This window comes from Drosophila arizonae, chromosome 5 (genome assembly GCF_054131065.1).
Source record: "Drosophila arizonae isolate 15081-1271.41 chromosome 5, UAZ_ARI_1.0, whole genome shotgun sequence".
Lineage (NCBI taxonomy): Eukaryota > Metazoa > Arthropoda > Insecta > Diptera > Drosophilidae > Drosophila > Drosophila arizonae.
The window spans coordinates 19,106,392-19,134,052 of NC_142925.1; the positions used below are offsets into that span (position 1 = coordinate 19,106,392).

The 27,661-nt window shown below is 38.2% G+C and overlaps 5 protein-coding genes across 11 annotated transcripts; 1 reads left to right on the forward strand and 4 right to left on the reverse strand.

The window, feature by feature from the left end:
- Nucleotides 1-79: 79 nt before the first annotated feature.
- LOC108616345 (uncharacterized) lies at nucleotides 80-835 on the reverse strand. The gene is made up of 2 exons (XM_089471189.1): nucleotides 492-835; nucleotides 80-439 (listed from the first exon to the last, which is right to left on the reverse strand). Exons 1-2 carry the CDS (start codon nucleotides 772-774, stop codon nucleotides 222-224), a joined length of 501 nt encoding a protein of 166 aa, XP_089327315.1. The 5' UTR covers nucleotides 775-835; the 3' UTR covers nucleotides 80-221.
- A 125-nt stretch (nucleotides 836-960) lies between these two features.
- On the reverse strand, nucleotides 961-1,872 carry LOC108616340 (uncharacterized). Its single transcript, XM_018011457.2, has 2 exons — nucleotides 1,445-1,872; nucleotides 961-1,391 (listed from the first exon to the last, which is right to left on the reverse strand). The coding sequence occupies exons 1-2, from the start codon at nucleotides 1,771-1,773 to the stop codon at nucleotides 1,049-1,051; spliced, it is 672 nt and encodes a 223-aa protein (XP_017866946.1). The 5' UTR covers nucleotides 1,774-1,872; the 3' UTR covers nucleotides 961-1,048.
- A 96-nt stretch (nucleotides 1,873-1,968) lies between these two features.
- Nucleotides 1,969-7,927, forward strand: fl(2)d (Pre-mRNA-splicing regulator female-lethal(2)D). The gene is made up of 4 exons (XM_089471182.1): nucleotides 1,969-2,929; nucleotides 5,828-5,952; nucleotides 6,027-6,360; nucleotides 6,424-7,927. The coding sequence occupies exons 1-4, from the start codon at nucleotides 2,419-2,421 to the stop codon at nucleotides 7,272-7,274; spliced, it is 1,821 nt and encodes a 606-aa protein (XP_089327308.1). The 5' UTR covers nucleotides 1,969-2,418; the 3' UTR covers nucleotides 7,275-7,927.
- Nucleotides 7,513-13,014, reverse strand: LOC149268650 (uncharacterized). The gene is made up of 6 exons (XM_089471188.1): nucleotides 10,680-13,014; nucleotides 10,320-10,404; nucleotides 9,489-9,764; nucleotides 9,317-9,409; nucleotides 8,988-9,260; nucleotides 7,513-8,916 (listed from the first exon to the last, which is right to left on the reverse strand). Exons 5-6 carry the CDS (start codon nucleotides 9,006-9,008, stop codon nucleotides 8,233-8,235), a joined length of 705 nt encoding a protein of 234 aa, XP_089327314.1. The 5' UTR covers nucleotides 9,009-9,260; nucleotides 9,317-9,409; nucleotides 9,489-9,764; nucleotides 10,320-10,404; nucleotides 10,680-13,014; the 3' UTR covers nucleotides 7,513-8,232.
- Nucleotides 13,015-13,151: 137 nt separating this feature from the next.
- Nucleotides 13,152-27,537, reverse strand: stj (voltage-dependent calcium channel subunit straightjacket). Of its 7 annotated transcripts, none has more exons than XM_089471173.1 (24): nucleotides 26,841-27,537; nucleotides 26,674-26,755; nucleotides 25,339-25,443; nucleotides 24,983-25,259; nucleotides 23,134-23,528; nucleotides 22,454-22,903; nucleotides 22,237-22,377; nucleotides 22,086-22,169; nucleotides 20,200-20,253; nucleotides 18,454-18,534; nucleotides 18,321-18,395; nucleotides 18,144-18,251; nucleotides 18,008-18,079; nucleotides 17,741-17,943; nucleotides 17,530-17,672; nucleotides 17,237-17,293; nucleotides 16,609-16,708; nucleotides 16,158-16,205; nucleotides 15,897-16,007; nucleotides 15,684-15,802; nucleotides 15,485-15,624; nucleotides 15,200-15,424; nucleotides 13,759-14,265; nucleotides 13,152-13,688 (listed from the first exon to the last, which is right to left on the reverse strand). In XM_089471173.1, exons 1-24 carry the CDS (start codon nucleotides 26,942-26,944, stop codon nucleotides 13,596-13,598), a joined length of 3,774 nt encoding a protein of 1,257 aa, XP_089327299.1. In that variant the 5' UTR covers nucleotides 26,945-27,537; the 3' UTR covers nucleotides 13,152-13,595. The 7 variants fall into 7 exon arrangements, with proteins under 7 accessions (XP_089327299.1, XP_089327298.1, XP_089327303.1 ...); XM_089471172.1 differs by lacking the exon at nucleotides 20,200-20,253 and adding an exon at nucleotides 21,591-21,647 and having other exon boundaries at nucleotides 26,841-27,536; XM_089471177.1 differs by lacking the exon at nucleotides 20,200-20,253 and having other exon boundaries at nucleotides 26,841-27,536.
- Nucleotides 27,538-27,661: the final 124 nt, after the last annotated feature.

A 27,661-nucleotide genomic window follows, 5' to 3' on the forward strand; every position in this document is an offset into this window, starting at 1 on the left:
AACCGTCGGCGGCAGCAGCGACCGGTAAGTCGTGAGAGAGCATGCGCAGTCAGTAATACACTTGTGTTAATTACACAAATATGACTAACTAATTGTATATATTTAAAACTTACAATAGAGTACTGCTAGACTAGAGCCTGACAGTGATTACTATTCTGAATATTTAAATTTGCTGGAAATGCGCGCCACAAATGTCAGTAGTGCTGCCAGATCCGTGTAGTTCAATTTTTCAGGGCTGACATAATATTGGACCAAAACGTTTGTACTTCTGGATTTTGCATTAACGCTCGCTTCTTTGTACTTAAAACCAGGCTGAGTATATCAGCATTTTTATAGCGGTCGCGGCTTATATTTTTGGTGTCTGATCTTTCTGGCGATGCTTCGTGATCGCCGTGCTCGTCGTATGCCTCCAAATCAGCTGCCGGGCTTGCCGTTTGTGCTGCAATTATTGTTTTTAGCATAGGGGCAAATAATTTAGTGCTTGAACTCACCTTTTTTGCATTTACTGGAATCTGATTTGACCTTATCAACTCGCTTTTGATAGGGCTTGCGTTGTTTTTGCGCTTCTTTCGACTGTCCTAAAGTTGTTTTGTTGCGTTTGCTACTTGTAGCTGCGGCTGTGTCCCCAGGTGGAGTTTCTGGACTGGAAACGGGTAGATCCTGCTGCAGGCGCCGTTTGACGTGCAAATTCAAGCGCTCCTTAATATTGGCCTTTTCAGGTGTGCCAGGAGGCTCTAGTTTAATAACTTGTAGATTTTCGGGCAGATCGGCCATCGCACAGCTGTATTTATTTATTTGGGTATAAAACGATCTGGCAGCCCTAGATAGGCAGTATTTTTTACATACTTCTTGTACAGGTAGTATCCGTATTCTCTGACGTCACAAATTCGATTCATTCTAATCAATCCCCTTCCTTAAATGAGACCCGGCCTGAGTTTTAAATCAGAATTAAACTAAAGATTTATCGATATACCATCGTTGCTATTGACTATATTTGCATACAATATTCATTTAACACTTTTCGCTTATTTAACCGTGGACTATCTCTCTACTTTCTGTACCACATCTGCAGCGTCTTCATGCGCTTCACCTTCTTCTGCAGCTGGAGGACACCGTACATGAGCGCCTCCGCAGTGGGTGGGCAGCCAGGCACATAGATATCAACAGGTATGATGCGATCGCAGCCTCGCACAACTGAGTACGAGTAGTGGTAGTAGCCACCGCCGTTGGCACAGCTGCCCATTGAGATGACCCATCGAGGCTCGGGCATTTGGTCGTAGACCTTACGCAGAGCTGGTGCCATTTTGTTTGTCAACGTGCCAGCTACTATGATAACGTCAGCTTGACGTGGGGATGCACGGAACACAACACCGTACCGATCCATGTCATATCTGTAATGGTTTTTGTTAGCTGTATTTGTGAATGCAATGGGCTCTTTTCATACCGTGGAGCTGCAATGTGCATCATTTCCACGGCGCAGCAGGCCAGGCCGAAGGTGAGCGGCCAGATGGAGCCCTTGCGTCCCCAATTGAGTAGATCATCTAGACGCGCCAACGACCATTCCGCCATGCTAGACTGCTTGGTTCCAAAAGGCGAGTAGCCCTTCTTAGGTAGAGTAGTGCCGGACTCGACGACGGGCATGGTCTGCTGTTGGCGTGCCAAGACGGTGCCAAATGAGCCGCCGAATGCGGCATTTACGGTTGATGCATTCGCGGGGCTGCTTGTTGCGCGCAGCAACTTAGCAAACGTCGGTCCAGCAATTTGTCGCAACATTTTGTCGTTGATAGCTGACTTTTATGTAATTTGCAAAATAAACCAGGGCTGACACAAAAACACTCTTCTTCTTGGAGAAACGTAAACAATATGCACTACGATAGGTGGTAATCGAAAGACAGTCTTGGATTTGGGTGACCATACCTCATATTTGAATTATATCGCGTACGCCTGTCCACCATATTGAATTTGGCTGGCCCACCATATGGCAACGCTTACCATACGTTTTTAGCTAACTACCCGATACCGACGGCTCTCAGAAAAATTATTAATTAAACGTAATTAAAGTGTTTAAATCCATATAAAAATATTAATAAAGTGTATATAAATGAACAATATAGCAATTAAATAATAATTCAACGTTGAATATACGCCTAAAGTACGAAAAATTTTCAATTGAAAACGAGCAACGAAAATTACAAAAAAATTTTCGCTTGCCTCGCGTCGTCTACAGCATAGTTAAGCATTGGTATTAGTGAGTAGGCACACACACGAATAGAACGTGTGCGTGTGCGAGAGCGAAATAGGTGCTCCGCTGGCAGTGAGCGGTGAGCAGCGAGCGAGTTTTGTGTGTTTGTTCCAGTGTGTACATGCCATATGAATATCGACGTAAGCAAAGGACCAACTAGAGCGTTGTATTGAGTTATGAGTGTCGCTGCAATGACTATGGACGATCAGAGACCTTTGATGAACAGTTACGATAAAATGTCTGCAAAATATGATCAAAATTTGCACATGATCAACAGCAGCAGCAGCAGCAGCATCATTAGCGGCAATAGCAACAGCGGCGCCGGCAGCGGTGCCGCTGGTGGTGGTGGTGTTGGTGGGGGTGGGGGTGGGGGTGGCGCTGCTATTGGCGCTGTTATCAGTAGTGGCCCATCTGGCCCGGCTTCGCCAACGCCGTCTGGCTTTGAAGAGCAGCCACAGTCGCAGTCGCAGCAGCAGTCGCAGTCGCATCATCATCATCACCATCATCATCATCATCATTCGACATCAACGCAAGCGCAACAAACAGCGGAGCAGCAACAACAGCATCGACACCACCATCACCAACAACAAGAACAACAGCAACAACAACAGCAACAGCAGCAACAACAACATGATGCCGCTGTTGCCGAAGCTGCCGCCGCAGCCGAACAGCGACGTTTGCTCGAAGGTATTAAATTATTATTTATGCATAGCTATGCAAAGCAAATTGTAAACATATATATGCCATATAATATATATATTTATATATATTTCGTATGTAAACAACAAGAAAAACAAACAAACAACAACAAACAGTGTACATTTGTGTAAATTGTATAATTTGTTTAGTTTATTTTTTTTTTTTCCTTAAACTCAAATTTTGTACGAGGTGCGTTTAATAATTGAAATATTTGCTATTAAAATACTTAATTATTTCGCGCACCTTTGCCATTGCAAGCATTATTGTAAAGCATTTGACATTTTGTGCAAAAATTTGTTTAAAATATGATGAAAAACACTACAAAAACAGAAAAACAAAAACCCGAATCGAAATGAAAAGAAAGAACTCCACGTCGTGTGCCTTGTTTTTTGGTTTATACAAAATCGAACTTGATAATTGAAGCGAACACTCTTTAGAGACATTCAGCGTTCTTAATATTTGTAAATAAGTAATTTTTTTCTTATAACTATAAACAAAAATCAATAGTAAGTGCTTAACTCCAGTGTGTGCAAAACGAACTAAATAATATTCAAGAATAAATAAAGCAGCAAAGCAATGAATGAAATAAAGTGCTGGAAAGTGTTGTGTGTGCAAAGAACAGTTAAATCTGCTAGTCAAATATACATACATGCATATGCTAAATGGCATGTATAAGCAAATAAACATTATTTATGCGAAATGTGTGTAACAAGTGCAAACAAATGCCAAAAGTTGATCAAATTTCTATACTTCATCTACATCTGCGTCTTCGCCATCGCCATCGTCTTCGCCTTCGTTTTCGTCGTGTTTTACGTACAGTTTTTCGTTTTTTGGCCAATTGCGTTGCCAACGCTGCTCACGTTGCCGTTTTTTCGTCAACGTCTTGCCCCTGCGCGCGCGCTCCCTTCTTGTCTTACACTATCTCTCCACTCCTTTCTACCTCCAATTGTCTTTCTCACTCTATCTGCCTCTCTCTGGCCTTAGTTGGTCTATCCCCCACGCATTCTCTTTTGTTACGCTCCCCAACACTGTTTACACAAGCGCCACGCAACAAAAGCCATAAAGTATATAAATACAAGAAATAAATAATATAAAATGAAAAAGAGTGCAATAAATACGGCATATATGCAATATATATTGGTTTATTCAAATATAAAATTAAAATTATTTTGTGTTATTAAGCCAAAAACTTTGCCAGTGCTAAGTATAGAATGCCAATCATGGCACAAAATAAACTTTACAAATGCATATACATAATACAAAAATAGTAAATAAATACAAATATCTCAACAAAACGCGCGCAAAATAATCGCATGTGTGTGTCTAGTGTCTGTGTGTTGATTTGCTGTTTAGCAACAAGATAAGATAATACAAATATACACGTATTTATATTATTTGAAATGGTGGCCATGTAGAATTTATTACAGTGCAAAGAAAGCATTAAAAATCATTGGTGCAGACGGCCGCCTACGTCTGTCTAATTAATTGCTCAATTTCAATTTAATTGCTCTGTGCCAGGGCTGAATAATCATTTGGAATAATTTGCAAATAATTGATAGTAAAAACAAGATTAGATAATTCAAGTAACGAATTGTACAATGATTGCTAGAGGTCATATAGTATATTTTTCTTGTCGAGTTGTAAAATATGTACATATGTGCTTATGTTATAAAGTTACATACATTCCTTTAAATGCCTCCAGCCCTGATTAGGATATAGGCCACAATCTTGTTGTTTGTGTTTGTCAATTAACAGAAAAACAAAAGCAACGCACAAATGAACGCACGCACACGCGAGTTAAAACGGCGCTCGATTGGAGAAGTAAATATAAAGAAAGAAAATATGATTGCCATATAAATAAATAAACATATTTAGTATGAAATAAAGAAATAAAAATGCATATATTAATGATTATCGATGTGTTTGCACGAAAAAGAAAAGAAAAATGTAAATTAATGAAATAAAAGTCATTGAACTTTGTTTATGAAAGCTTTTTGGAGCTTACAAGAAAAAAAGAGTGTTCGAAAATACCAGAAAATCATGTTGATATTGATGTTTGTATGAGCTTTCTGAAAATCAAAGTGCGCGCGTCGTCGAGTTTTTTGCAAGTGTTTTTCTAAATATTTTACAGTTTTGCAACGAAATTTCAAATTTCCAATCGTTTGTTGTTTCCACAGTGTTCCTACTCTATAAATCAAGAAAAAAAGCAAAAGCAAAAGCAAATGCAAATGCATAAGCTGAGTCAAATGCAAACGCAAATGCGAAGATATAAAATTAAGCAAGCAATATAAAAGTGCAAGCCAGTGTCTTCATACATATATTGAGGCAAATTTCAAGAGAAGCGAAAATTAGTGCAAGAAATAACACGTGGGCGAGTGCAACGTTCGTGGCATCAACGAAATCAACCAAATCCGACAACAGCGGTACCAGTAGCAGCAGCAACCACGACAACAACAACAGCAACAACGAGAGCGTAACAACTACAACAATGTCACGAACTTACACGAATGATTGCAACGCATTGGTATGATTTCGTATTAAGTTCAATTACAACAAAAACAAATATCAAAATATGTAAATTCTGTAAAAAACAAAAAAATCAATGTATTCTCCTACAATGAACAACCACAATATGTCATCAAAGTTGTGCAATAAATATATATTTATATTGCCCTTAAAGAACATGTATATTATCATAGATTAGGACTCAGTGGAGAAGCACTCGCTGCTGTCTACACTGTCGTCCGCTGACCATTGCGTTTGCTGTTTGCTGCTTTTTACTTTACTCCGATCTCTTGTTGCCCATAGAACCGTCTGCAGTCAGCTGCAGCGTTTATTAATACGGTCTTTGTTTTGTCTTACCCCAATCTACGGATTTACCCACAGATGAAATCGAGACCCTCAAGCTGGAGCAGGCTCGTATGGGACTGCAATATGCTGACGCACAGCGACGCGAAAAGATCCTCATGCGGCGTCTGGCTAACAAGGAGCAAGAGTTTCAGGATTATGTGGTAATTTTATACAAAATATAAGAGCTTGAGAACGAGAACTATGTGTATTAACGTAAATATTTTCGCTATAATAGAGCCAAATTGCGGAATACAAGGCACAGCAGGCGCCTACGGCTTTGGCTTTGCGCACAGCTCTGCTTGATCCGGCTGTAAATTTGTTGTTTGAGCGTCTCAAGAAGGAGCTGAAGGCCACCAAGGCCAAGCTTGAGGAGACACAAAATGAGCTTTCTGCCTGGAAATTTACGCCAGACTCGAATACCGGAAAGCGCCTCATGGCCAAGTGTCGACTGTTGTATCAGGAAAACGAAGAGCTCGGCAAGATGACATCCAACGGGCGGCTGGCGAAGCTAGAGACAGAGTTGGCTATGCAAAAGAACTTCAGCGAGGAGGTCAAGAAATCGCAGTCAGGTAGGATCTGCAGCGCATAAAAAAATTATTATTATATAATAAATTTTCCTGTTTTCTGCATAGAGCTGGACGATTTTCTACAGGAACTCGACGAGGATGTGGAGGGCATGCAGAGCACAATATTATTTTTGCAACAGGAATTAAAGACAACGCGCGATCGCATACAGGCGCTGGAAAAGGAAAATGCGCAACTTCGACAAATGAGCGGCGGCAACTGTCCAAAGGAAGTTATTGACAATGCGTCGGCCACCGCGACAAATGGCCAAAGCGGCAATAGCAGCAGTCAGTTTCCACAGTCCACCGGCAGCGGCAGTGGCAACGGTAGCAAATTGGAAACCATTGAGGAGAATGCCTGCCTGGACACAAATGTAACAACAACGACGACACATACTGCTGATTATTATAATGGCAACAACGAACAACAGACTGCGGCCTCAGAGCTAATCATGCCCCCCGACGACGGCTCCAATAGCAATGGCAGCAAAAGTGCAGCTGCAGCGCGATTGGCGCGCAAACGTAACTATGAAGAGGAGAGCGCCACATTGCCATGCATACAGGAGAGCAGCCCGTTGGTGCCATCGATGCGTGAGGTTAGTGCACCACGCACGCTGCCACCGAAGAAATCAAAACTGCGTGGCATAGCCACGCGACGGAGCTCTCAGCTGGATGAGGAGCAAAGTCTGGGCATGATGACGCCGACGCCGACGTCGACGTCGACGTCTGTGGTGCTGGACAATGCAGTAGCTGGCATGGCCAGCGAAGAGTCCGCAGCATCAACGACGGCAGCCAATGTCTCAGAATCCGCAGTACCGCTCAATGCGGAGGGCGCCAATGAAGCGGCACCAGCACGCATCCTGACGCGACGCCGGTCGGTGCGCATGCAACAAAACGGTGGCAGTGCTGTTGAGTACTGAAGCAGCAGCACGGACGCAGCACTGGGAGCAGCGGCAACGGACTTTTAAAAAGAGCGTGCTAATATTGCATTCTGATATCAGATGATTCAATTGAATATGATTTTTGTCATATGTCTGCTTATGCCTAATACTAATCGTTAAAACTTTAACGTTTATTTTGTGAATTGAGATTCAATAGAGACTTGCGGTTTATCAACATGATTATATATATATACTATTATTATTTTTTTTCATTCGATACATTTGTTTTGTAAAATACGTTTGTTGTTCGGTTTCCTATCCGTGCACGCAACATTATGATTATACACTACCTAATTATCCTTAGTAGAAGTCACTGATATACATAAATACATACATGCATATGTAGACATATACATACAGATTATACATACATGTAGAAGATTTTAAGAAATACAATTGAAAATACAATTTGTCAGCGTACGAAACACACAATTTCATCCAATTATATAATAGAATTTATATATATATTTTAAAATGGCAGTTGAAAATCTAAAAAGTTCGAACTTTAAATCATCGTCTAGCTAAATTAGTGTTTAATTAATAAATTAAGTCATTTTTTGTAATACGAAACAATTGTATAAAATAATATAACCTATGTTAAAATAAATTGTTAAGTGTAAAGAAAAATTTAATTGACTGAGTTTTGTTATTTAAATAGTCTAAGAAAAACTTGAACATTTACCATTAGCGAGTTATTGTGTGGAATACGGTACTTACCATCCTGAGCCTCGTACAATAGGCACATGTTTAGTTCTCTGCAAATCTGATGATTCGCCTCATTCGACAACACTAGTTTCTTAATCGAATCGGAGTGCTGCCTCAACATCTTTCTACATTGGTTTCCCAGGTAGGTTGTTCGTCTCTAGCAGATAACAGACATGATCCAACGCGATTTTGATATCACTATGGTGTTTCATGAGTTCACGCATCTTCAGGATCACCATTTCGCAGAGTTCACAGTCTGGGCAGCACCTGACTGCAGCTCCTCGCCGTGATTGTCATCTAAGAGTTTAATTTCTAGTTCAATTGGTGTCATCTGTTTGTTTTTGGTGCACAATCGCACCAAGCGACATATGCTTTCGTCATTCATTGAACTATTCAATAAATTATAGAGAGTGTGAGAATACTCGTCAACGAGCATCTTGCCCTCATCCTGCTCGACGTGCCATTCAATGCATAGGCCGTTTAGTTTCTCCCTGAACTGAGCCTCTGTTGAGCCTTTCAGTATAGAAGCGGGCACATGTTGCATCACTTCCTTGCACTTTGTGCACACAGTCAGCTCGCTCCAGACTGCGGTCGATAGCGCTGGCTCCGGTTCGGCCGCAGTACTCGGACAAATGTCAATAGCAAAGCAAATCTCATTGGACTGCAGATACTGCTTGGCCAGTCCATAGATATCGTAAAAGTAGTTCGCGACGATGTTGAAGCAAGCCTCCGATAGGCTGTTCAGGCTGTTGCATGTGTCCAGCAAGCCTGCAACCAACGCGTTGCGTTCGGTGGACTCAAACTTCTTCTTCAGGGTGAGCGCGAGCTGGTTGCAGCTGAAGCAGGATAGCTGATCCGATGGCTCCATATTTAGCCCTGTCTCGATATTGCAGATCTCCATCAATGTGCAAATTTGCTGTAAGCAGATGAGTGGGCAAATATTCAAGTATACTATATGTATAGAGACAATTCCTAAATTCGTCTTACATCATGATTTAATTCCGACATCAGCAACTCAATCAACACTGATGAATAATTTTCTGTATTTTCCTTGCATCTCTGTTGCAGCTGTTTATCGGATATGTCCTTGCAGGATTCTTTGAATATCGGTTGCAGCACCTCTTCGCAATTATTGCAGGGTATGTGAGTGCGTGCCTGCACAGACTGCACATTTGGGCGGCTTCCAAGCGTCCGTTAAAGTTTCCTCGCCTATGGATTGGTCATCTTCAGTGGGCTCACTGGCGTCATTCTCTTGTTCAACTATGCAAAGGCAGCTGAGTTTAGCCTTGTATTTCAATATTATTTTGAATACTTACAATTCTCGCTATAATCATTCTGTTCCTCGTCATCTGTTGACCACTTTGTTGCACTTGCTTGCTGTTACACAATTCCACAACTGTGCAAATTTGCTGTCGAAAGGAGATAGCTTATTACCAAGTACCAAGACGATATCTATAAAGATCTATCTATTTATATGTATATGTATACCTCATGAGTCATTTGCGAGGACATCAACTCAAGCAGCTCTGGCAAATTATTTCTTGTATTTTGCTACATTTCTGTTGCATCAGCTGTGTGGGCATTTGCTCGTCCTCAAATTGTTGTTCCAGATCTACTTCATCATCATCACGGAAGAACTCATTGCGTGCCTCTTGGATCATGTCTTTACACATCTGACAAACGGGATGGAAGTCCACAGGCACCAAGCGCTTCTGCCAGACAGTTTGGATGCAGTGTTTGGTTGCTTTACAGTCTTTGGCATTGCTGTCATGGAATATCAAGAGATAAATTTTGAATCGACTTTCTTTGTTGTTTAAATATTTGTATGAAATCTGGCATCTCTACTTTTCAACGCCATTAAAAGCAAATAAAGGGATTTTTTTAAACTAATAATAAAATGATAGGGTCTCTTATTATAAATTTCAAGCGAATTTTTGTATACCCATACCATATGTAAGTTTCTCTTACTAGAAGTTATAATGTAAATATAATGACTGAGTATTTATAAAACAGAACTCAGTAAAAATGCCCTCATAACTGAAATAAACACCCATACATTAAAGTCTAAAATTAAATTAAAATTAATTAAAATTATAAAGCTGCTAGTTCTTGAATTAAAAAATCATTTTGTTTTTTATTGTATTTTATATGAATACGAATTTCTATAAACCTTCATATTGCTAATCGTAACCCTACTCTGACTAATGGAAATAGATTTCGTAAATCGACTACTGAAGCTATCAATAAATTCTTATATATTTTACTAATCTTTTCTATAGATTATTATATTCATGTTCTTCAAATTGTTTTGCTGCTTACCTCAAATTGTTGCACCAGCTTGTCGTGTGCCAATTGCAGTTGCCTACACCTAGTTCCTCAATAAACGTGGAGGATACAAGAACGCCTAGAATTGTTAATGAAAATATTATCAAGCTTTAAATACCATTTAAAATTGATAAATGAAAAGTAAAAAAAAAAAAGGAATAAAATTATATTTTCAGAGCCTTAAACCTGTTGAAAATGGTATATAGGGGTGTAATGGCTCTGTTACATGTATGTAACAGGCAGAAGGAGACGTGAAAGACCGCTTAAAGCATTATCTAATTCAGGGCGACAAGCTGAGTCGATTTAGCACTGTTCGTCTGTCTATTTCATCTAGGCATTTCCCTTAAGTATTACCTCCAAGTAATTTTTCAAGTAATTCCCCTAAGTATTTGTTTGAAGTCCTTCTGAGCCTTTTCTGCAAGACTTTCCTGAATGTCTTTCTTCCAAGTCTTTAATGCTTAGCTGAACGATTCACACACTTCACATCACTGTACGATTGACCCCCATCGGGCCTGGACGACTGAACAAATGCTGCAGCTGTTGCCCTTTATATAGGGCCACTCTCACTCAAAGCCGAAGTCGCTCTCAAATGTTGAGCCCGACGCCAGGTAGAGCTCGTTGCAGTCGAGCTTAAGTGACCAATGGGAACACTCTCCACCCTCTCTACTGCTGCATACATATAAAGAACTTAAATGATCTTCTGTACTTCTTCTCCCTTGCTTTTGATAGGCAGGCAGACAGAGGGACAGTTATACAGGTAGACTATATCTGTCTGATTGGACATATTTGTTAGCAAACAAACACGCATAGCTACATCGGATTACCTCTTATGCTGTTTAAGAATATATGTGTCTGATTGATAAGGCTATATGTTTATATATTTATATAGCTTCAGTTGTAGCTTCTGTTCTTCTGATGTTTCGTCCCATACTCATTTTCAATAGGCTTTTTCTGATATTTCTTATTATATTTATACTTCTTTACTTTAATTAATTATTGTGTTCAGTTCTTATTATATTATATCTTTCGTTTAGTTTATGACTTATTACACAGTATCACAGCCCCAATGGCCGAGGAGCCCGTAAATTGCATTTTGAACGGAAACAATTAAACTTTTCTGTTTACTTCACTTGAAATTCGCAAGGAAACTGCAGCAGAGAAGTTTTGTACTGTTCTTATATACCAGTGAGATGAATAATCCTAGCAACCTATTCCCTTGTTTACTTATTTATATAAATCAAGTAATTAACTATATGTAGTATATTATTCACTCAAACCCACGTAGAGCCCGCTTAAAAAATATATTCGATAAGTAAAACAACAGTTTTTAATAGATTTTTTTTTTTCTTTTTGCATTTCTGACAAATTTATTTATTTTTTTCCATTTATTTAATGTTAATATATGCTTAATTAATACATAAAGTTCTATGTATTTAGTGTGGTTTTAAATTAAGTTTAATACAAATTGCAGTGATTAGTGAGTGTCTGAAAGGAAGTTTTTATCTCTCGTCGCGGTCAAAATTTGTTTTGTGCCCAGTTTCGGCGGCGCTTTGGAAAAGCTAAACTGGATACAAAATTGTATTATTTATTTGTTCTCTCTTTATGAAAAGAAGTCATATCAAGAGATCTTGCTTGGCTTGACTACATTTAATAATTTCTCTAGAGTTGTATAGTTTAAGCGAATTTCAATAAGACTTAATTTACCAGGAGAAATGGGAAAATTATGTTTAGTTTAGGGCTCTAAACAAATTAACAGAGTCAAAAGTGTTAAGATTAAAGAGTAAATAACAAATTCTAGGCAGTCGAATGGCACAAGAGTAGGTACACGGGTACTACAAAATTTTGGAGCATGTCAAGCTATGGGCGTGAAATTTTATTAGATTTATCTTCTGAAGTTATTGATGTATTTATTAATTTTATTTATTTTTTTTGCCTAAATGCTGAGAAGTATCGGTTATGAGTTTTTGTAAATTTCAACTAGTCAATAATAAATTTAAGATTAGTATTAGATTAATTGTTTGCTGTTTAAATTTTCTGTTCTTCTTTTTGTTGTTGTTTTTTTGTTTTTTTTTTTTTGTTAATCTAAATTTACTAAGCGCTGCTGCTTCTGCTCAGTTCTGTGGCTCGTAGCTCGTATCAAGTAGTTAGTAGTAGTATGTAATAAAAAGTTGTTATAATAGGTACTTGTGGGTTAGGCTAGGTATCAATCAGTATTATCGTAGTTAATAAAATTTATTTTACTCTTGTATATAAAAAAAAAAAAAAAAACACAAAGTTCTCGATTTTCTTTCTTTCTCTTCTTTTTTTTTTCTCTTGCCCACAATCTTTGTGGTTTTTACGCTAGATTCATAACGAATGTTTATAAAAGTATTTAATGCTTCGTAAAGCCGAACTCGTCAATGGCTTTTGGTATTTGATTTTGGTTTTCTCGTTTTAGTTTTAGTTGTTCTGGGCTAAGCTAAGCAAATATACAAAAGCTACTTAAACGTATAGCATGTACCTGGCGTATGAATCTATGTATATATATTTATATGGTTAATTAATAATTTTGGTTTTATTATTTTGTAGGTTTATCCATAGGTATTCTTGTTCCATTCCTCAACATAATAATTAGCTAAGTGTTACTTACAAATGTGGCCATCTTAAATTAGGTATCAACACACACACATTAACACACATGAACACACTCTCTCACACACTTAACATGGGCAGTAGTTTTTTATGGAACAGTGTGCGCATTTTCATTGCCTATTTTTATTTTTATTTATTTATTTTTATTTTTTATACCAGAGAGCGTCAATTACAAAATTTAATTTAATATATATGTTTATATATTTATTTGTTTGTTTTTTTTTTTTTTTTTTTTAATTTTTTTTGCGAGTTTAAGGCCGTTGTTGGAATTTGTAGTGTATTTGCTATTTAACTAAATTTTCCTGTCTATTGGAAGGTCTACAATAAAGCGCAGCGACCCGTCCACTATAGGCAGCACACACTGTCATACTTTCATAGTTAACATAAAACTCAAGACACGGCTTGAAAACAAATTTGGTAGCTAACTTTGCCTTAAAACTAGCTCGACATACAACAAAACTAAATGGTGGAAAAAATGAACAGCGTCTTAAGCGTTAATGAGTATATAGTAAAAAATCGAACGTTCCCCCTCCCAATATTCCTAATAATTATCATATATGTGTGTGTGTATATATATATAATACAAAAACATTATCAATATATATTGCCTATATTTAGCTAAATCCATTGCGATCAATGTTAAAGCAAACGACTCAACGCATGGCTGAGCAGCAGGAGCGTGAGATTCGCATAGAAGGCGCAACCCTTGCCGCACAGCTTGATCGCGCTCTCCTGTCACAAAGAAAGAGAGAGACAGTTAGAGGGAAAAGAGTGAGAGGGAGAGTGGGGGAGTTTGTCTTACATTCGCATGACGACTGATGCAGCTCTGCGGACGCACTCGATTGAATTCCCTGGCATGCTTGTAGCAGGAGAAGGTCTCATTGGGCGCCAGCGGATAGTTGATGGGCGCCGGATTGACGGTCAGCACGAGGGCGACGTCGCGCGGACAGAGCTGATCGATCACGAGCAATATGAGATTGCTATTGGGTATGGGCAGCACCACAAATGGCCGCTCGCATGCATGCGCTGTCATATTGTAGACAACGTTGTCCTTCTCATTGTAGAGCGTGTAGAGCTCGCGCTGCATGTCGCACGACTTGAGGCGCGTGCGTCGCAGCGTCAAATGCCGCAGCCAGGCGGCATTCTTGGTCTGGCCGTGATCTTCGGGCTCCTGCTCGGTGCCATTCGCATCCATATAGACGTCATTGTAATGGGCCGATATGCCCGGCGCCAATCGCATCAGTTGCACAATATACCACAGCGCCGTATGCAGCAGCCATTTGCCTACGCGCAGCAGATGAAACAGCGGCTGAAGTGAACGAAATTGCGATTATTATTATAGGAATAATATTATTTGTTATTCAACTATATTTTATATATGTTATATAATAAGAAATATATTAATAAAGTATTTAATATTGTCATGTGCGCTTAAGAATTTTAAAAGCTTAGCAAAGTCTGAAGCGGGTCTTTAGATCTTTCAATTCGATTTATTTTTAAGCAATAAGCAGGAGCTGATGCTTGGCAAATTGTTATAAGTTTAATTTGTAATAAATTTTGTATAGCAAAGATTTACAGACGCAAAAGCTCATTTGATCAGTTTGAGTTTCAGATTGTTTCAGGCAGCTATTAGGTTCATATATTTAAAAACATTTTTTTTAATATAACAATTTTATGTGTTTTATATTGTTGTCTTATGAACATAATTTTGTTTTACCTATAGCATAAGTTGGCAAACTTAAAAGCCCGGGCTAAACATAAACTGATATTTTTGTTTCTTTCTCATTTTTTTCTGAATATATTTTCAAGCGAAAATTTAAATTTAAATAATTTTTGGAAAAGTTTCAAATTTTCTAGGAAATAATTAAAATAAATTAAAAACTGGCTTTTCTAAGGTATGGCTTCCTTAGGAGGGTAATAAGCGTTTCCACAATGCCCTAAAGCTCAAGTTGAAGAAATAATTAAAGGACTGGTTAACGAAGATTTTGATTTTGAAAGAAAATGCTTCAATAAATAAACATCAAGAGTAGATTGAAAATGCAAGCATGAATTGAAATTGAAAGTGAAATTGACTCAATTAATTGTCAATATTTTTAAAATGTTTCTTCACACTACTTTGCAGTGTTGGTCAATATACACACTTAGCTGAGAGTGAACTTTAACAGGAGAATAAATTGACGTGTTGTTAGGTACAATGCAAAGGAGCCTAATTCAATCGATTTCGTACGAGTGCGTTTACTTACAGACAGCAGTGTATTGGATGCATTGATCTCAGTTTTAGACTCAAAGCACACGGCTTGATAATCGTAGACAATGACACGCTTGTATACTCTCTCCTCGACAAGGCGCATCATGATGGCGCCGTTGACTTCACCAAAAAATCTGCCCGTTTCGTGAACGCGCGACGAGATGATCACAAAGCCATTGTTATCGAGTATGTAGCAGTCCTTATCATCGACAGCGCATGCCTAGGGAGAATGGATTTTGGGTATATCCCTATAAATATTTCTATATTGCGGAGCACTTACATTGCCGGTGATATTGTGGAATAGCTTGTAGAATGCAGAGTGTTGAAATTGAAATCCAACGACTGCAGCGGGCGCCGACTTTGAGCTCTCATTGTGAAAAATGGCATTGCTGGCAGTTACAATGATTTCCGAGCCACTTTCTAAGAGTTACAGAGATTTGGTTAACAGACCTTAGAGATGTTAAGATTGACAGACTTACCACCAGCATCGAAGGGCACCGAGTAGACAAAACTCTCCTTGTGCACAAAATATTGGTCCACGGCGCGCTTATACCAGATCTCATCGATAGCGCGTTTATTGTTCTGACTGAAGCTCTCACTGCAAAAAAAAAGCAAAGCAAAACAAAGGCGTGGCATATGTATCGAGGTACTTCTGTAGAATTCTACTGTAGTATTATCAGCACAGCACTCACCCTGCGCTCGGCTGCTCGGCCATGTTCGAGTGGAACTCGTGCCAGCGGGTCAAACCACTGTGCGTGGCCAGAAAGGCGACGGTGATGCCAAAGCGCTGCTTGAATTCGTGTCTGTTGGAACAGAAATCGAGATATTAGAAATGGTTCCATAGCAGGTCGACGACAATAACAACATGATTGTACGATATACATATATAAATATATATAGAAGTGTTTATATATATGCATATATACATATTTATAGTATAGACGAGTGTTTACCTTGGCAGCAAACCCATTAGAACGGCTATTGGGCTTGATGCGCTAACGCTAGATTGGGTATTTTGTATTGTATTTTCGATTTAGACATTATGAAAGGCATTATGTTATGTTGTGGTACAAGAGTTCAAGAGTTTTCATAGATTGCAGTATTCAGTTGTGGGTGCAAAAAATTCATTATGAAATAGACAAACGAGACAATAACAAGAACAACGATACACGCACACACACACACACGCCATAAAATGCAAATCAAAGTGAGAAAAAAGAAAGGCGTACACAGAAATTATAATGGTTAATATGTGCTGCCTTTAGCTGGTTGGAGGATAATATAGAGTGCGCGCCCTTCTCTCCCCACCATGGGGGAGGGGGGAGCATGGCGCTGTTTTGACTGTACTCGATGTGTGAGAAACAAGTCAAGTCTGTCATCGAACAGCATCCCACTGCCACTTACCTCTTCTCCTCCTTGTCGCGAGCATTGAAGCTGGTGCTGTTCGAGAACCATTTGGTGACGCGCGCATCAAAGACTAGGGATTGCATTAGCTGGCGATCGCCTGTAAGCAGAAAAAGTCTAGCATTAGCCCATCGGCAGGACAAGCGAAGCAGCATCTCGATCGTTTGCCTTGACTTCATATTGCATCAACTTGGCTACATTTAGAAGCGTTTTTTTTTAACAACGAAAAACGAAAATCGTAAATTGAAAATTGAAAATCAACAGAATTTTGTCTCATGCATTTCCACTTGGTATTCGTGATTTATTCTGTGCAAATTCCGCAGCTAACTGGTGGCAACACATACAAGTAAATATCGTACATAGAGCTTAGATTACGAGAAACTGAAATCATAAGTAAAGACTACATTTATCCAATACTCTGTTTGGGGCGAGAGACTGCGCCAACAAAATGTGAACGAAATGGAAATGGAGGTGCAGGTGCAATGTGCTTGAGCTCAAAAGTTAATAACGGTGCACTCGGTGATTGGTGTAGGGGCGGTACGGGTGAACAGAGGTTGATAGACTTTAATTTATTTTATTTTTTCGGGATGTTACAACTTGAGTTGGCTTTTTGGCATTCGTTACTCACAATAGTAGCTTTCTTTTTCATTGATTGATGGATAGCGGCCAGTTGATGAGTTGTTAGCTGTGAATTTGCATGATTATTGAAATCGTAATCGAAATTTGCAAGTTTCTTTGATTTGATTATTCTCATTTCTCTTCTCGAGCATAAGTTAGTTTAAACGAAACATCGAACACAGTAAGCAAAAACTTAGTTCAAAAGCGTCAACCATGGCCTTTTTTTATTTAAGCGACTCAGGAAACAAAAAAAAAACAAAAAAAAGAGAAAAAACATATCTCTTTCTTTATGGTTGCACTTACAATAAATAGCTGCCGCATGCTCCGGGGGCAACGCGCTTCGACTTGATGGCCAATGCCAACCGGGCTCAGACATGCGATCAACAAAGTACAAAAGCTCGGTTTCGGGCGTTCTGAATGTTTTGTTGGTTTGCTTGCAGAAAAGCCTGAGTAAACGTAAAGAATGTAGGTAAATATCTTCTAATATGATCTCCCATCAAGTGCTCTCGCTTACCAATCGGGATGAATTTTCCAACGTTTGCCATCAAAGAAGCTGCGTATATTTTTGCCCGTTATATAGGTGCGATGTATGTCTTGTTCGGTGCGTGGTTCCACGCGACTCACACCATAACGCTCCGGATAGGTGATAACGAGCGTAAAGGGCGTATTCTTTATAGCAGTCCAGTAATACTGGCGCTTGACGCGAGCCACACGTTTCTGCAAATCGGCATAGAAATCGTCATCAAATAATGTAAAAGGAATAGAATTTTACTGGACTGACCATTTCATCGAAATGATTTTTAACCAACATCCATTTGCTGCCGGTCGATTGATTGATTATAGAATCGCGTATCTGAGAGGGAGTAGGGTTATCAATAATTAATGGATATCATTTTCAAGACTCATTCGTAGCCTACCGTCATCAGCACTGGATTAAAGTCTCTGGGGGCTCGATCGTCGTCCAATAGCTCGACTTCAATCATGTCAACGCTATTGTAAGCTGGCTTTAGTATATAACCTTGGAACTGCTCAGTAAAAATCAGTGTTAGAAAGTTTTGAAACTGTTTGCGAAATTATATTCAATTTTCACTTACAATTGGACGAAAATCTGGATGGAATAGTACATAACCATTGTTGGTTACTATAAACGCATAACCATTCACGCCAAGCTGCAGAGATTTAACATATGTTGAGTTTAAATTGAATTTACCAACACTAGAAACTTACCATAAACGGCGATAGCAACTTCTTTATTTCACTGATGGGCACATCAGTGCCAGCCACGCCCAATATATTTGCGATTCTTGTCTGTGCATGAGCAGAAATTGTTGAGTAAATTTAACAAAATGTTTTTGAAAGTGTTGAGAATCGAAACATTTACACAAGTTGGAATTTGGAATGTATTTTTTTTTTTTTTTTTTTTTTTTTTTTTTTTTTTTAGCGCAAATACAAGTACAAGTACAGAGAATTTTTTATTAATTATTTGCATGTTAATCAAATACGGAAAATGAATTGAATTTGAAGTTGATAAATGGCATTGCTAGTACAAAACGAAATTTTGATTCGGCTTACACGTTATGAAGATTAAAAAAAAAAGGAAAAAACAGAAAAACAAAAAATATTTTAAATCGAAAATCAAGTCAAGAAATGTTTATGCAAATACATATGAAAAGCATTTGTTTTTACTACGCAAGAAACTTACGAATATAGTTAAGAGAGAGAATTTTTGTTTTCGATTTTTCAAATGGCATTATTATTAAATAAATTTTGATTGATGTTTACAATTACAAATAGATTTAGAGAATTTAATTTTCGAGAGCGTTAGGCTAATTACATGGCTAGCAGAGTAGTACTAAGAGCGTATGAGAGCGTACAGTGGTTGTGTTAACCGAAATAACGCAGTGTTGAATAAAAAAAAAAAAAATAAAATAAACACAAATAAAAAAATTAAAAATAAATGAGAAAATTGATTTTTAGCAAAATTTTAGTTAAGACGCTTTAGCAAAGTAGAAGAAGAAGTAGAATGAAAGAGTAATATACAGATTTGTATTTTGATTGAAAATCGAACTGAAGACAATGAAAAAGCTGTTTACAAAGTGTGTATTGAGAATAGGCTGGGGGCGGAGGGTCGAGGGCGGGTACGGGTTGAGTTAATCACAAGATGTAAGTGAAGTCGACGCACTTGGAGGAGTACAACTTTTGTTTGTATTGAGATATGTATGTTTCATGTAATAGTTGTTGTAATTGTGTGTGTGTGTGTGTGTGTTCTTTTTTTCATACAGTTTTTATACCCTTCACACAATTGCAATACAAGAGAGTGTTTGCGTGTGGAAATACCGTGTAAGTCAGTGGAAACACAGCGTTAATCGGTAGAGCAGATGGAAACACTGTGTTCGGGGCAACGCACCAGTGGAAACACAATGGAAACAGGTTGAGAATTGTTATTGAGACATTTATTTATTGCTCTGTGTGGTACGAAGTTTCAAAGAAGTTGTTGTTGGTGGAGTGAGTGTGTTTAGCAGTTGCAGCTAGATTGCAGTTCAGCTAGACAGTTAGTAGAGTTTAGTTGCAGTTGCCTAGGAAATTGATTGAGTGCCCGTTAACAGCAATTAGGAAAAGCTTTACATATAGAGAACTTAGCCTAGGAATACGACTAGAAAAAAATATTAAAAAACAAAATTCAAATCAAGCATTGGTAGCTAAAAGGCTGAAAGTAAAATTAATTCAAGGAGGCTGGAGAAATGGGCGTGGTGTACAAAAGAAAATCTTAGTTGGTGCTCAATTCAAAAGCAAAATGAGTTTTATTTTTCTTTTCATCAGGAATTCAAAACAACAAAAGACATGCGGCACAGACGTTAATCAAAATGTTTTAAAAATGTTTGCAATTTTTTTTTTTTAAATATTTAGTAAAATTTGTTGTCATCTTTTTTTTTTTTTGCAATTGTTGCTTAAATTTAGAAACAATTTACTCACAACTTGAAGGTTTATTTTCGCAGCCGGATTTATATCGGTCGTTAGATTAATGAGCTGTGAATTTGTATTGGTAGATTATAATAAATAACGAAATAAATGTCTATAAACGAAAGCAAAAACTTAAGTATGTCGGGTGTAGACGCCTAGGGGAGCGCAGCTGGGATCAATTGAATTACTGGGTGTTGTGGGGTGTACTCAAACTAAGCTGGATCTAAATTTGTTGCTGTGCCTGCCTAACAATTGCCGTCCTTTGGGCTGGTTCATATGAAGGGTATAAAAACTTAATCAATCGATGCCTTATTGCGATTTGTGTTGCTAGTTTGAGTATGTTTCGGTATTTGTTTATGTTCTGATGTTGTTTGTTTGGTTGTTTGCTGGGTTGTTTCTTGTTTGTTGTTGATTCATGTGCTCTATAGGGCCTCAGCACTAGCCTAAGATTTCTTTTCAATTGATTGTACTTACTAAACATCAATGAGTACGGCATCTAAACATTGATTGGGATATCTATTCGGGAGCATTGTACCAATTCAACTATATACGAGTACTTTTTATTTTGTATTTGGGCTCTAGGCCTTCAGCGGCTCTCAACCGATATGTAGTTTTAAGTTGCTTTGTATATATTTTGTTTTTTTTTTTTTTTTCAATAGTTTTTGGTCTTACGTAAAACAACAAATGTTAAATTGTACTACTCAAAATGCTAGATAAAATGTTCTATATATATATATTTAATTTACGATTACGTTATGTAAGTAACTAGGCATAGCTATATGGTAATTACGAATATATATAACGAAAATTCGAAATGCTATAATTGTATATAATTACGTGGTATATCATCTCAATACTTTACCAATCGAATTGCAATTGTTTACTTTGTAAATATTTATATAGTATTTTCATTTTGGATTTTTGTGTATATATACATATATGAATATATGCAAATATATTTATATGTATATATGTATGTATTTTTGATAGTACCTAGTACGAGTAGGTGGTCAACTATAATGGCAAAAAATTTGCTAATAAAATAGTATGGTCCTAGACCATATTAGCTAGAGTTATATACGAGTATAGTTAGTTATATAAGTTATATCGATTAAATATGGAATAGGTATGCATGTTATGTAGCGCAAAGTATAACAAATTGTTTACTTTAGTCATATAATAAGTATATTGATATACATATTTGGATAATATATATTTGATATACTTGAATAATATAATTATATATATTGAATTCAATACGATATATATATGCGATTAATTGGCGTATATAAAACTTTTCGCTTAAAGAGCAGCAAATACTTTAATTTCTTTACTCAAATATCAAATTTGAATTTGAAATTTTGTAGTTGGTTTTTGTTAGAATTTGGCATTATAGTTTGTACCTCACGTGTTTGCAATTCCCAGAGTGCTTCATTTATTAAAACTTCTTCGGTGATATTCTGTGGTATAGTTGTGTATTGTTTTGGTAGTAGTAGTAGTAGTAGTAGTAGTAGTAGTAGGTAGTTGTGTGTTATAATTATATATAACGCATAAAATATTAATATAGTAGTAGTAGTATATAGTGAGTTTTATATAGATAGATTATGGGTTTGGGTGACTGGTTTGGCTTTGTTTCTCTTTTCTTATCTTATATATATTTATCGATAATTATATATTGCTTATCGATAGATTCGATGATGACAAATAGAGAGAGAGATAGACAGAGGGAGAGAGAGAGCATAATGATCACGACATTATCTGCGGTGCGACGTCGGTATGTCTTTTGTTCAGATTTGGCTAAAAAAATTTTGGTTTTGGCAGTGCTAACGGTTGATATTTGATTTTGATTTTGATTTCGCTCGCGCTCGGGCACTAATATCTATATAGGCTTGACTTACCGCGTTTTCGCGACGATCGTAAATGGGCATGGAGACGGTGGTCATAAATTGATAGACATTGGAGTCTACTGGTTGGTTCCAGGTCTGCGAAAGGTAGAAATTCACTATATTAATATAATTTAATATTATTTAATACGCAATGACGTTTCACCTCCTTCATGCGTCGATACTCGCGCCTGTGCATTTCGGCTGGCTCCAGCATGCGATCGTGTACCTTCCAATATTCCAGAACATCGGCCTTCTGCTCCTCGCACTGCTTGATATCCCACAGATAGTCGGAAAGTTTGGTATCCTAGATAGCATTAAACGATTGAAGGCGTTTCGATTTTTGGATTCTGTTTGGTAAGTGGCCCAAGGGCATTACCCACCTCGAGGTCCGCATAGACCTGCGTCCATATGACCGGATGATCATGCCTACCCAATACCAGAGGTCTAGCCATAACTGGTATATAATTTAATACCATTTCGCGCACCTCAGCCGTATCGCTGAGGTGCACATAATAGCCCTGATTCTCGCATGCCATCCACCGTATATCATCCCAATTCGCCACCTCTTTGCCAATCAGATAGGTGAACACGCGCACCGGCCTATACGGCGGGTCGCGCCAATTGTGCAATTGGAAGACCTCTTGATTATTTTCGGGTGCCCCATCACCAATGATCATAATCGCCTGATTGCATTGCGCGCCGCGCGAATTTATCTTCGTCTCTTCCAATATCTCGAAGGCCCTTGTCAATGCAGCGGTATAATTGGCAATCGATTTGGGTTTAAACGATTCAATCCCTTCTTTTAGTTCACGTATGTTGCCCAGATTTGCCTGGATGAATTTCGAAGTTTTTGGATAAAACGAATTCGGTTTTGTTTTGTATTTGATTATGTTTTTTTATGGGATTGTTGTGTTTGAAGCCGCATTGATTGTGTAGAGTTCGAAAAATTTTGTAGGATAAAGAAAAATCAGATTGCAAATTGAAAAATGATATCGTAAATAGAAAATTCAATCAAATCAATATATACAAAATAAGATATGTAAATAAAAGAGATATATACTTGAATCAGTGTATCCTCGAAACATCCGACAACTGGGCTCACTTCCTTATCAAAGGTGAAGATGTTCACAAAGTCATTTGTACCTAATGTATCAAGTATAGTATTGACAACATGCTTTGCGATATCTAGCCTCTGTCCCAACATTGAACCAGATCCATCCATTAGGATAATAATATCCTTTGGACTTGTCGCCGCCTCCATGTACCAAGAGCGTAAACGGCAATCGTATAGATCAACCGGTACGTCCTTCTTCCATTTCGATGCAGGGAATTGACGCATAAAGCCTGTCGAACTGCCAAAAAATTGCCACGACAAACTTGGATCGTTTTTATAATTATCACGAAATATCTGATCCAAATTCTCCGACCATTGAATCGCTTTTATAACATCCGATGCTGTGTGTTCAGTGTTTTGTATTCGAAGTGGATTATTCATGTTCGTGTCAATGTATTCGATTGTATGTTTGCCGATGATTGTTGTTGCAGATTTTTGATTTTGTTTGTTTTTGACAAAGAAACGGGAAGAATTTTTAATACAGAAATTGATTAGTTTTTGTATTTTGTTGGGGATTCGAACTAAAACCTAAAATTATATCTCTCTGATAGTTTTTTTTTTTTTAATTTTTAGAATTTGTGAGGCGTTTCATAGCATTAGCACAAGGCAGTGCAGGCGCAGGTGTAAGTGCTTGAGTTGTTGTGTGTGTGGGTGTGAGTTGGTTTTTTTTTTTTTCTGGCGTGCTTTGTTGGCATGACCATGGGCGTATTGCACGTAGGTATTACAGTGGCTTAGTTGGGTGTTGTACGGTTTTTGGCAAAGCATTCCGCGTGTCGGCAAGAAACATTCACAGCGCCACGCACGCGCCCCCAGCAACAATTCGCAACGCAGCATCCGCGATGCAGGCAGTGGAAAACATTTGTTTTCTTAGAGATGAACGCGTCTATAACTCTAAGCAAGTCTAATAACTGAATATAAAGAAATCAAATCAGACCAATAAAAACTTCTGAAGATTGATTAAAAATTTTTAAAGATGATAACTATCTTGACCTTCTTTATAAATCATACAACTCCTATTTCATAACTGAGTAAATACTATCCTTTATAAATGATTAATTATGTAAAACTAAATATATATGTATGTCTATATATATTTTTATACATATTTAATTATTAAAATATTTATTTTTATTTTATGAATATTCTTTAAATTGAGTATATAAATACATTAAACATCCTAACTAAAAACTTTTTAATTTAATTTTAAGTCTCTAATAAACAATGCCCTTAGTTCAGCTTCTAACTAGTAGAGTCCTTTTAAAATGCCTTTTCGACGCGCTCATATCTAAGCTATCAGGCCATTAGGTACAGTTGTGTGCGCAGAATGCGGCGATGCGTTGCTTGCGTGGGCGCGCGTGCGCTTTTGTGGCGCGCATTGACTTAAGCGGTTGGAAATTGAAAAAGAAAAAGAATGCGCAATATACGAGAAATGTTAAACGCTTAAACGGTTGAACGGTTAAACGGTTAATCGGTTAACTATGAACGATAACTAATTAGCATACAGCATACGAGCGAGACAAACAGACTTAGTGCTACGTTTGAGACAGCTATGTTAAAACAGAGACAGTTAGAGAGACGCAGTGTTTGTTGTTGGCATTATGTGTGCTCGTGTGTTGAAGCTTTTACATACGACACGCAGTGTGCTTAACAAAGACAGCAACAGTTACAGTTACAATTACAGGTGAAAAGATATATATATATATAGAGAGAGAGAGAGACACAGAGATAGTTGGAGAAAGAAACAGAAAGAGACAGAGAGAGAGATAGCTGTTAAGATTTTAAGCACAATCCAAACCTCGATCGAACACATTCACCGGCACATGGACCGAACTGACGCTGAAGTTGACCGGCGTATTGTGAAACTCCGGCCTCGGCTCCAGCACTAGAACTTTGGGCGGCACATAGATCAGCGGCTCGCCGATCTGATCGTCCATATCCGGCGGTGTCGTTGGTGCCGGCGGTGTTGGTTCACCTGGCTCCGCCATCGATTTGGCATTGTAGTACGAGAACATCTTGTCCGCCATATCATTTTGATGCGACAGCGCCGTATTCTCAGCGGTATCCATAATGCGCTGAAATTGGAGTAGTTTATATAAATAAATTATTAAAGCGTATAGCATAGTTAAATTATTAATAGAGAACATTACTTACACGCACGGCGCTGACTTTCAGATCCATCATCATTTCGATTTCTTTCGCCATAGACTCCACAATGACGCCCCCTTGACGAGTCACCACTTTGGCCTCCTTAAAGCTCTGTAAGTTATTGAATGGAGATATTTGAATAATAGTTAAAAAGGTTATTTAATGTAGTAAAAATGTCTTGAATTATGAACAATAATTTTCAGATTTCCCTTGCAAATTTTTAAATTATTTTGTACTTCATTGTTAGGATACAAAATTGATCGACGTATTGTGTTGGTGTGTAGTTTTTATATAATCTATATATAAAGTATATACTCTGTTCATTTTTAGTACTTTGCGAGCAACAGAAGAAAATATACATATATTATATACGAAATCTCAAGATCGATAAATATCGATAATTATGGTTTAAACGGTTTATAAATAAAAGAAATTGAACTCATTTGATAATAATCCAACATCTCAGATATTTTTTTATAACATTAATAAAGAATTAAGGAAAATTTAGCCCCGGTAAAATTTTTTTTTTTTTTTTTTTTATATTAATCAATATATATAATATTTAAGATTTAAGATTATAATGAAGTTTCAATTTATAATCCATGTCTTGAAGCTATAGCCCAGATTTTATTTATATAATTTTATTTATCAAGTTTAAGATTTAAGATATTTTTGGCTATATAATTTATATATCTAATGTCCAATGTAATTTATTAAATCTTTCTTTCTTTTTTATAATTAACTGAATGTATGCTTTTGTTTCAAGATCTATTAACAAAAACCATTTAGCACATTATTATGGAATTGCTTCCACTAATTGAATCCATAGAATATTCTAAGCCATTGCTAAAGCCCATTGGTCAGCGAACTAGAAACTGCTGGAATTCCTTCATGCAAGTACTTCCGCCACATGCTACTCGCCACATGCCACACGCCACATGTCACAGTAGGCTTGACGCCTGCAAAGCAATTCCATTTCGAAAATCCAATTGCGCTGACTAAAAATAAATTACACAGCTGTCCTACGCAGCGGCAGCGGCAGAAGCAAAGGCAGAAGCAGCAGCAGCTACTGACCTCATAAAAGAGACAACGACTAGCTGACCAGCAGGGGGTTGGGGGGAAGTTGTTTTAAAGGGCAGCTTGTTGTTGTTGTTGTGAGACATGCCGCGTGCTTCAAACATTTTGTATATATAATTGCCTACTCAGGCAGCCTTTAACCCAAATATGACGTCGCTGCTGCAGTCGCAGTCGCCGTCGCTGTCACCGTCGCAGTCGCTAAACGTCAACAACAAACAATGGGAGGGAGGAGCATCAGTGGGAAAAATCAATAGGGCGACTTACCTCTTGCACCTCCTTGCGTCTGGTGATAAAATCGCCCAGAGAAAACAGCTCCAAGCCCAGCTTGTCCGCCCAGGAGTGCACACTGTGGTAGACAAATACATGCATAGATCGTAATTAATGATATTTGCTCTCAGATCCTGAGTGTGCTGGCTTTTGCTCTCACTCACAGATTGTAGTTGATTTTATCGCCATTCGCTGTGGGCGCACTGTGGATGAACACAAACAGAAGGCTCAGGCAGAGGCGCCGCCAGGCCCAAAATGGTCTCGCCATATTGCTGTACTGGCTGCTCCGATCTGGGCCGCGACATATATACGAACGGGCTTAATTTAATTGTAGCCCAATTTGCTGCACTCTATCACAAACACAAACACACACTTGCACATGCCATCGGGTTTGCTCTGCCTGTGTGGCCTGCCTCGAGCCGCAGCCTTAACGGGAATGCGACGACATTTTCCCTACCAGAATAATCCACAAAGTTTTCGCTCACGTTTTGCACATTTTATACAATTTTCACTAAATTTTCCTAAAATTTTTCACAAATTGTGCACGTTTTTCGCCTCTGTTGTGCGCGTGTGAAAATTCTGATGGACTGTAGAAAAAACTTTTCTCTGTATACTGCCGTTAGCTGGTTGACGTTTCGCTGACATTTCTGTGTCAGCGATGAGTTCATCGCTTGGTCAGCGAGTGCGCGAGCGAGACAGCCGTATGAGCGGCTCTTTTGACGTACGCTGCACCGCTCACACCGTGTCCTGCGCCTGCGTTGACATTTGACACGCCTGCGCGTTCGCTTTGTTTACATCCGTCGGAGCGCCACAGGTGTCTGTTTACCTGTTCGTGCAGCTGCGCACTGGCCTTGTTGACGTTTCTCAGCTGTTGCAGCGCTGACAGCTGAGCGCCAACTGTTGCGTCTGCTGACACCGTTTGACAGTTGAGCTCAATGCGAGGGCTGCAAGTTTGCCTAGGAAAAGCTTTTACATGCAACGCAGA